Here is a 9,216-nt window from a genome sequence, read left to right on the forward strand (position 1 = left end):
GGGAGAAGGCTCAGTTCCCCTACCCCTGCTCAACAAGTCAGTCATACAGGAACGTCAGGCAGCACCTGGCATCGCTTTTGAAACAGCTGGTGGTGCTCTGTAAGGGGCCAATGAAAGGTGCTGCGATAAAGTTACCTTGTCACGATCAAGCGTTTCTCAGTAGCTCAGCACGCAATAGATGGAGGCTTGATTAAACAGCAGGCAAAGAATGAAAAGCCTGGAATCAGGTGGCTGTAAGCTCTGGGGGTTAAATGTACTGAGGAGAACCAAAATAAGACGGCACAGTAAACAGACCTGGTTCAGTAAGGCTTTTATTATCTTCCTGTACCCACACGCCTTTGCAGAATCCACCTAAAGTGCCAGCTCAATTTTCCCACCCATCTTGCCTTGGTATGGAACCAGCGCGGGTCGCACCTCCTCCTTCAGGAACTTTGCCACCTGTTCGAGAAAGAGGGGAAAGATAAAACTAGAGAAAGGGTGAGCTTGCCTTCTCCTCCCCATTCAGACCTGCTGGTCTCTCTGTTTCACAGAGGCCCTAGTGCAAGGTGTCCCTGCCCACGGTGGGGGGGTTGGAACTAGATGGTCTTTACGGTCCCTTCCAACCCCAACGACTCTACCATTCTATGTACGCTCTCTGGCATACAAAAGGAGGCAGGATTAATCAACACACTGCATTACAACTCGTAACACCTGTAGCCTCTTTCTACTACTTTACCTGCTGAGGAGCACGTCCAGTGAAGGAGGAGGGATCCAACAGGCTTTCAAGTTGTTTATGGATAGGGCTGAAGTAAGGATCAGCACGGACACGGGCAATAAAATCATTATCACCCCCCTCCTGTTTCACAACAGCAGCTGCTTGCTGGGAGAGAACCCGAATCTTCTCGTGGCAATCCTGCAGGAGCAGAGGGAAGAGGGAGGGGAAAGAAAAAAGTAATTCCATTCCTACTGACAGCACATCTTCATCCTGCTAACTCGTGCGGGAGGAAAAAACCTCAAAGTGTACTGCACTGGACAGTACACAGGTGAGACACGGCTTGGACTGCAGTGTCTCATCCACCTCTGCATTAAAACAAGATTTGCTTCGTCCTTCCACATCTGCCCTTTGGGGCTCCACCTCTGCTTAATTAAAACAAGATTTGCTTCGTCCTTCCACATCTGCCCTTTGGGGCTAAACCAGTTTGAATGTCACATATGTTCCCTGTTCAATTATACCACAAACGTACAACACCGGTCCTTTGCACTTCTTCAAATTGCCCAAATACTCTTAGGAGCTGCTATGATATTTTTTTTCAGCTGTAAGCAACGTAGAACATCTACAGATTTGGAGAAGGGAAAGGAGCCTGTCCAACTTAACAAGGAGTGAGACTACATAAGCCATGGCTCACATAAGGACAAATTGAAGGAAAAAAAACCCCTTACGAACCTGAGAGCCTTAAGACATGCTCTCTCACAGAACCCTCACGTGGCACTAAGACTGGTAAAACCCTTACAACAATTTTCCCGAAAGATGTCCTAATCCCTTGACTTCCTGTGGAATCAATCTGAAAAAACAAGGGAACCCAACTGTAGTCAGAGGGTCTGCAAAACCAGATGCTGCCATGCCGATTGTAAAATACAGTTGTGTGGTTGCATTTATGGCCATGAAAGAATCTTCTCCTCAAATGTACTATCCTTGGTCTATCTTCAGTTAGGAGGAAAATGATCTCCCGTTTCCTCCATCCCAACGCCCTCTTGCTCCAGCACTGGCCTGCCTCAAGTGAACAGATCTGTCTTCTGGATGTTTTGGGGAGGCAGCTGTGTAGCAGTGTGGAAAGGAAGTGAGTTTCTGTGCTATGAGGTGGGAAAGGATAGAAAATGTGCTGTTCCAGAGTTCCCAGCACATGAAAACAGAACATACGAATGTGAATATGAACAGCTTTTATAAACGTACTAAACTCTGTAGGTTTGTAATTAAAGAGCACCAGAAAGAAGATAGGCCACAAATGAAGTTCACTCTTCAGTCTCAACAAAACAGAGAGAACTGTTTACGGAAGTACAGGATACCTCAGAAAGGGAACCAGCTGAAAAGATAAGGAAACTTATCTACGTGAGGTGACCCTTAGTGAGTTTAGTTAGGAAGCTGACTGACTGACCCAGTGACAAACACCAGAGACATGAGATCAAAAAAGAAAAAAGATGTTTCCCAACTAACATCACAGGTGAAGTGTTTCAGAGAACTAGAACCACACACCCTCCTCAAAGCTTCTAGCAAACCTTTTGCTACTACCACCTTGCAAGTTTAGCTTCTGTCCCTGATGTGGAAATAACCACAGAAGGAAAAACTACTATCTAAAGGTAAGTGAAAATCAGCTGGTATAAGATGTAAATTTGATTTTCAGTTTTAAACTGAATTGTGAAATTAAACGATACGGAAATATGATCTAATTGTGTCTGGATTTAGCTACGAAGGAAAACTTTTAATATCAATTTGTTTGAACACAGAAAACAATGCAGGACCATCACCAAAGCTGTTAATAAAAAGCACTATAATGAATTAGGGAAGAGTGACACATGGGCGAATGGTTCACAATGGTCTTTCTTACTTTTTCATTAACATCACTGATTCATTCTTTTAATTTATGAGGTAGCCAACTGCCAACGCGTTCCATTTCAAGACGCCTGGCCTGCGTTCCAAGTTCCTTCAAACATTTACAAAAGGAAAACGCCTACTGGTATCTAACATAAAAATAGGTCTCCCTCTCCTCCAGCGCAGACAGCCAGATTAGCTCAAACACACACTGTTCCTAACAGAAAACACGGATCTCCACAACTGCGCTCTCCTCAGAGAGTGGAGTCTGGCTTTGCAGCACCAGTGTAATATTAGTAACTCTGTGGGAGTAGGTGGAGAACAAAGAAAGGCAAGATAGTCAGGACAAGAGCCCAGATATGTTTTTTTCTCAGGATCAAATGCCAAGCAGTGAACAGAGGTATTCTGGACTGCATTTGTACCTGACGATTGCCCCCTGCTTTCACCATCGCCATGATTATATTCTCCGTGGCCATGAAGGGCAGTTCCTGCCGGATCCTCCTCTCAATCACCTTAAACAAAACAAAACAGAAAAAAGAAACAGCATTATTGAAATCCTGCAGACAACTGGGACTCCCAGTGAAGTTTTCCTCTCCCTTTGAATCTCCAGGGCTGGACAACGATGCAAAGATAAGTCCTTTTTGAATTTAGTTCTGGTAACCCAGATATTGAAGCTGAGAATACTTAGAAGCTGTATCTTGCAAGGGACACTACTGTGGAAAAGATGTACAATGAACTTTTTTTAAAAACTGTAGGTAAGTTTCAGGATTGCATGAGATCTGTCGACAGTATCTTTTGATGCTAAGTTGTACAGATCCATTTTGTAGTTCAGGGGAAAACATCCTTTGTGAGAAGTTTTGCATTTACCATCTTTTGGCTTCAACAAGGACCTTTCACACCTGTCCTGCAGTGAGAATACAGCAAGAATGCAGAGCCCAGCTCAGAAACCATCTGAACTAACAGATCAGAATGTAATCCTTTGGTGGGAGGATTTTTACATGCTTTGGCGCAGTTGCAGCATTATTAAGGATGCAGCACTGCACACATTATCTCCTGCTTTACCTTTGGATATACCACAAGTCCCTCGGAGATATTCTGCAGTGTACTCAGAATGATGTCAGCTGTGAGGAAAGCCTCAGCCAGACACACGCGCCTATGAAACACACATACCCAGGGCCCCGGTTAGCAATAACGGCCATGCTCCAGCGCTTCAGTTTCTGTAAATAGCATTGCGGTGGCCCTAAAGCTGGAACTGTTCTCCTTGTGGGTGCCTCTTGTTGCTTAAACATCACATCCAGGAAAGCTAAAAGAACATCCTACAGCAGTAGCTCTCAAGCTGGGGAGAAGGGAGAGGGGGTTTGATTTTGCTTGGTGGCTGGTTTTTTGTCAGTAGAGAACGGGAGAGAGAGGAAAAGAAAGGGTGAAGGCACACAGAGAGTGCTCCAAGATAATGCAGTGATTACACAGCTAGGAAAGAGGGTAGCAATCTACAGAGCTGGCAAACACATGAGTATCTTCCCCTGTGTGTTCTAGGTTGCCCTGTCTGCTGATCCTCCCCTCCAAGGGTAAGACACGCTCATGCTGTGCCTGGCTGTGCTCAGTGGGAACTTCCAAAGTGATCCATGCATTTGGTGGGGGCTTCCTCCAGGAGACCAGCTCCTGGTCACAAAGGAAGCTCCTGACACAAAGGAATGACAAAAAGGAGAGGGGCAGTGGGGACTGAGCTGTATCAGGCAAAAGGCTCTGCATCACCGTGTGGCAATTGCACCACCATCCACCTGTGACAGCAGAGCCTGGCCTGCTCTAAACTGTGATCTTCTAAAATACACCAGTATTTGAACCTTGGCCTACAATTAAGGCCCCCATTCCATCACTTTGCAGCTTTGTAGGTTGATTGCTTTTCTCTGGCTTGCTCTCCCTTCAAAACGCTACAGCTTTAACAGGAAAAATCCAAGGCACGGGAGTTTTAAATTGAATTATGAAGTGGACAAATGACCCCTCCTATTACATGGTGAAAACAGAACTCAAAACATTCCAGCACATCCCTCAACACTTGGTACCTATTGGGCAATAAACACACCACATCAACCGGGATCCAATTTCTTCAATTTACTTGGTTTTCTGCAGCCTTTCTTCACAAGACTAGCAGCTGTGGAGTAAGGTCCTTTTGGGAAAGGATCTTCTATACTTTCATGAAATTTTGTGGAGTCATTATGCATGTGGAAAAAATAACATTCTCATCAACAACCTTAACGTTAGTCAGTAGCCAAAACTGCTGCTGTTGATTGTTCCACAAGCCCCATATCTCAGCAATCTAAAGACAGCCCTTAGATTCTGGCAGATCAAATTCTGCAACAGACAACTACTTTGGAATGAAAACATTTCAAAGATAAATATTAGCTTTATGCAAATTTAGTACCAACTGGAAGATGGAAGCAGTAAATTTAATTGCTGTCCTTTACTGGATAATCATTACGGGTACCTTTTGCACATCTGAAAATAGTCACAATGAAGAATCAGAAAACAAGCAGAGTTTGCTGAGCGGTATCTGAGATCTGCACAGGTTTTCATGAAACATTACTCAAAAAAAACCCCAAAACCAGAAGTTTGTGCTTTTTCTTTAGGATCTGAACTGCTTCTTGTAAAAAACACCACCTTACAAAGGGATGGAAATAAGTTTCTTTAGATTATTTGGAGGGTTAAGGGATTACAGACGAAGCGTTGAATTATTCTTTAAGAAGTGGAGAGGAGCAGGGCCAAATGCACATTAAAAACAGGAAAATTGGAGAAATGTGAGTACTATTATACTGTGCTGTTGAAACAGGAAGACTACGAGAGCAAATTATTACCACGGCTTCTGCATCCCTCCTTCTCTCTGCTGGCTAACTTTGCAAAAGATCTTGACATTAAAACAACACCTAACGGTTTTCATCTGATCTCAGAGAGGAAACCAGTTTGTGGTCTCTAGATTCTACTGAGACTGCTTTTCATCAAGGTGGTAACTTGTGGGTTTAGTTTAAAAATAGTATTTTCTAAATACATCCAAGGACCTTCCTGCACAAGGCCTTCTGAAATCACTGCACTGCATGCTCTGAACAAACCTGTTGGCACTGTCATCCAACGTTCGCTCAAACCACTGCACAGAGGCCGTTTGGAGGGGATCCAGCACCAGAGTCATCAGGTGTCGAGCCAGGCTGCAGCAGCGTTCTGACCGCATCGGGTTCCTCTTGTAAGGCATAGCGCTCGAACCTGCGAGAGGGGGACGGAAACGGGGCAACGGAAGTTGCGCGTTCAGGAAGAAGAGATGAAGGTCCTCCCCAGGGAAGAAAAATGTGTCAGGAATCATGTTTTTGACTAAAGCCTTGAAACACGACGATTTTCTAAGGACAAAATGGAATAAAGAAAATGACACCACCATGCTTCTCCAGGTTAGAGGAGAAGCATTTTCTCCCCATATTTCTCTCCAAATGTGGGGAGAAAAAAGAGAAAATACATTTTGCAGTTCTGCAAAAGAGAAGTTGCACCACACGAAAAGAACAACCAGACTTCACTTTCAACGTAGTATTTAGGACCATCTCTCTAGGCTACCCATGGCAACTTCAGCAGCGTTCACGACCAGACCTGCGCAATAACATTACCCTTCAAAGCCAGATATTTATACTGCTGCCTGTTGCTCTGGTGAATGGGTATCAAAACCACCCACGGAACGCAGAATGGCTCAAGGAACGGAGACAGCTAAGGCTTAATCTGCCGATTCAACCCTACGCAACTATTTAGGGGGCCTGAACTTTCTCCTAGACAAGATCCAAAACCCTGCGTTCCTTCTTCCCTTACACCGATGTCAGAATCACATCGTTGGTATTCTTCTGGCAAGGCTCCAGCCCACATTTCATCACTCCAAATTTCTGTTTATAAAGACCAAAATGCTGAGTCAAGCTGAAAACCTACAGCTGCAGTCAGCCTCATGGGGAATGGAAAACACCAAGTACTCCTGAAGACCCATATCTTCCTCTGTGGGGAACGAGGCATGACGGCTGCTCTCCCCCCAAACCCAGGAAGTGCATGAATACAAATCTTACTCTACTTAATATCCAGAATCTTTTGCAAAAGGTGCCTTTTTTCCCTTTTTTTTTTTTAAATTCCCTTCTATTTATTTTTTCTTGAAAAATGACCCAAAATACTAACAATGTCAAAGTCCAGTTAATTTAAAGCAACCTCTCTCAGTGACGTTTCTAAGGTTGCTTAAAAGGCTTCACCAACATAAATGAAAAAAAAGTCTCCCATCCCTTACCGATCTGCTCCTTCTCAAAAGGCTCCTCTATCTCCTTCAGGTTGGCCAAGAGGCGAATGTCAGTACAAATCTAGAAGGAAGTCCAAGAAATTAACAAACAGAACCAAACTAACACACGCGAAAATATGCTCCTGTTAGTGTTTTTGGAGAAGTGTCTGCATCTGTGTCCGAGAAGTAATCTAGGGGGGCAGGGAGAAATTTGACAAAAAAAAAAAAAAAAAAAGACACTGCCATCATACTTCCTGGCCTAAAAATGCCAGGAGGGTTCTCCGTAAGGAGAAAAGCATGCCCGCTGCGTTAGAACAGAACAGGACTCCAAGGAGGGCAAACGTTTGCAGGGAATGGAAGACAGATCAGGAGGGAATTCTGAAAAAGCATAACAAAACTGCAGCGTGATTTGCAAACACAGATAATGTGTGCCCACGGAACCAGCCAGCCTACAAAACTAAACCGGGAGGAAATACCACAGATCACTCACGCCCAAGAGAAGGGGGAGGGAGGGAACAGAGATAAATTGATGAAAAGAATCCACAAGGACAGAGAGAATAACACCATTATCAGAGAAGCAATTAACTAGGAGCAAACTGTGAGATTTAAAAACTTGTACACCACCAGGAAAGACATTTACTCCAATTGGATCAATTTAGCACAGATTTAGACTAATATCTGGTGTGGGATTTGTTAACCCATCTCAGAATCTGCTTGGTAAACTTGCTTTATTTGCCACTGGTCTTAAGATTTTTGAGGTCTGATGCCTAGGCACGTACCCAGTGGTGAATTCACATGACCACAGAGAGAACAGCTGAACAAGGAACACCACCTAACACTTCTTGAGAAGAGCATCCTGCACCCTGAGCAACTTCCCTTCCAGACCTAAAATGTTCGCCGCTGTTCCCGATGTACACAAACGGGGCACTCACCTTGTGCACGGATGCCCCCAGGCTGGCCAGCACAGACAGGACTTCAATATCCACCTTGCGGCTATACGTCTGCCCTGTGACCATGTAAGCCCTAGAAATAAGCACAGAAGCCGAGCGCTCCAGAGAGATGCAACGGGACTGCGAGACTTCGAGCAAGGGGTGACGTGGCTCTTCAAGTGGAGGGCTGTCATCCTGCCTTTGGATTCAGGCTGTCAGCTTCTCGGGGCAGCATGGAGATGGGAGGGAGACAAACAGGGAAAATGGACAGCCGTGCTTTGACAGGGAGACAAGTAGAAGTGGCCTGTGTAGGGAGTGAAGTTTCCTTTGGGAAGCTGCAACTGGGAACGCAGGATGGCAAGGGGAGAGAAGTCAACGGCAGCAGAGCTGTCAGTTTGGCAGTCAGGGGAATCTGGGCCAACACGGACAGCAGGAGTCACACTGTGCTGACTCCAAACAGAGGTGACTAAGCATGCTTGTTACTTACCGCTGAAATCCCGCCTTTGCAGTCACTAATCTGTCCAGCTCTTCAACCTCAGGGTGAAGAAAAAAACCAGAGCTCAGAATGCGACAACTCAGGAAGGTCAGCAACAGCAAAGATGATCCTTTGCTCTTCCCAGTTTACTGTCAAGAAATGTTTTACCTGCTGGGAAGCACCCCCGCCCCAAATTCTGCGCACTTTCCCGCAGGGCCTTGTCAGTGGGCCCCAGAGAGATCGCAGTGCCCTTGTGAATTTGATGCCAGAATCCCCATGTTCCCCCAGAGAGAGCAGCATTCCAGAGCGGAGAACTGCCAAGACTGCAAGTCCACGCCCTGGGCTGACTTACTTTACTGTGGTCTCCCTCAAAGAGTTGCAAAAAGCTGGCTTGAGTGCCAGTGGTGCCTTTGACACCCCGAAAGCGCAGGTCATCCCGAGCCCGCTCCAGGTTCTGCAGGTCCATGCACAAGTCCTGAATCCACAAGCAGCAGCGTTTCCCCACGGTGGTGAGCTGCGCGGGTCTGAAAACAAGCAGGGGCAGAGGGGACTGACTGACAGTTTGCACAGTAACACCCCACGGCCCACACCCTGCTGCCGCGCGCTGTGCGGGCCTCCTCGCAGGATGCTGTCCCCGACGCCTGCGGGCAGAAAGCACGCAGATCGGGCTGGTGCAGATGTAACAGCACGCGTGTGTCACCAGTAAATGGTGCTGAAGGTAGGATCATTCTTCTCAGGAGCTGGGTGTAATTACACGGCGAGAAGGCGGTCACTGTAGCGCCCGTATGCACCAGGGGTGAAGAACTAGGCGAGAAGGTACCTGAGGGTGTTGCACTGCCACGGTTTCTGAGAAGTGAGCACAGGCCCGCTAGCCAGAATACCTAGAAGGGGTTTCACGGCGTTTTTCCAGACCTCTGTCCAGCGCCAGAGCCCCGGTGCGAGCACGCAACGCGCCCCCCCGGCTCCC

General features: G+C 46.2%; 1 protein-coding gene across 1 annotated transcript; it reads right to left on the bottom strand.

Moving 5' to 3' along the window:
* Positions 1-295: 295 nt before the first annotated feature.
* Positions 296-8,773, bottom strand: ADSL (adenylosuccinate lyase; the record flags this gene model as incomplete). Its single annotated transcript, XM_010161368.1, has 9 exons — positions 296-438; positions 716-892; positions 2,989-3,078; positions 3,629-3,719; positions 5,668-5,815; positions 6,858-6,927; positions 7,778-7,868; positions 8,262-8,308; positions 8,602-8,773. Coding segments are annotated over 9 exons (973 nt in total), but the record flags the coding sequence as incomplete, so codon positions are not given.
* Positions 8,774-9,216: the final 443 nt, after the last annotated feature.

This window comes from Eurypyga helias, unplaced genomic scaffold (genome assembly GCF_000690775.1).
Source record: "Eurypyga helias isolate BGI_N326 unplaced genomic scaffold, ASM69077v1 Scaffold48541, whole genome shotgun sequence".
In the NCBI taxonomy this organism is placed as follows: Eukaryota; Metazoa; Chordata; class Aves; order Eurypygiformes; family Eurypygidae; genus Eurypyga; species Eurypyga helias.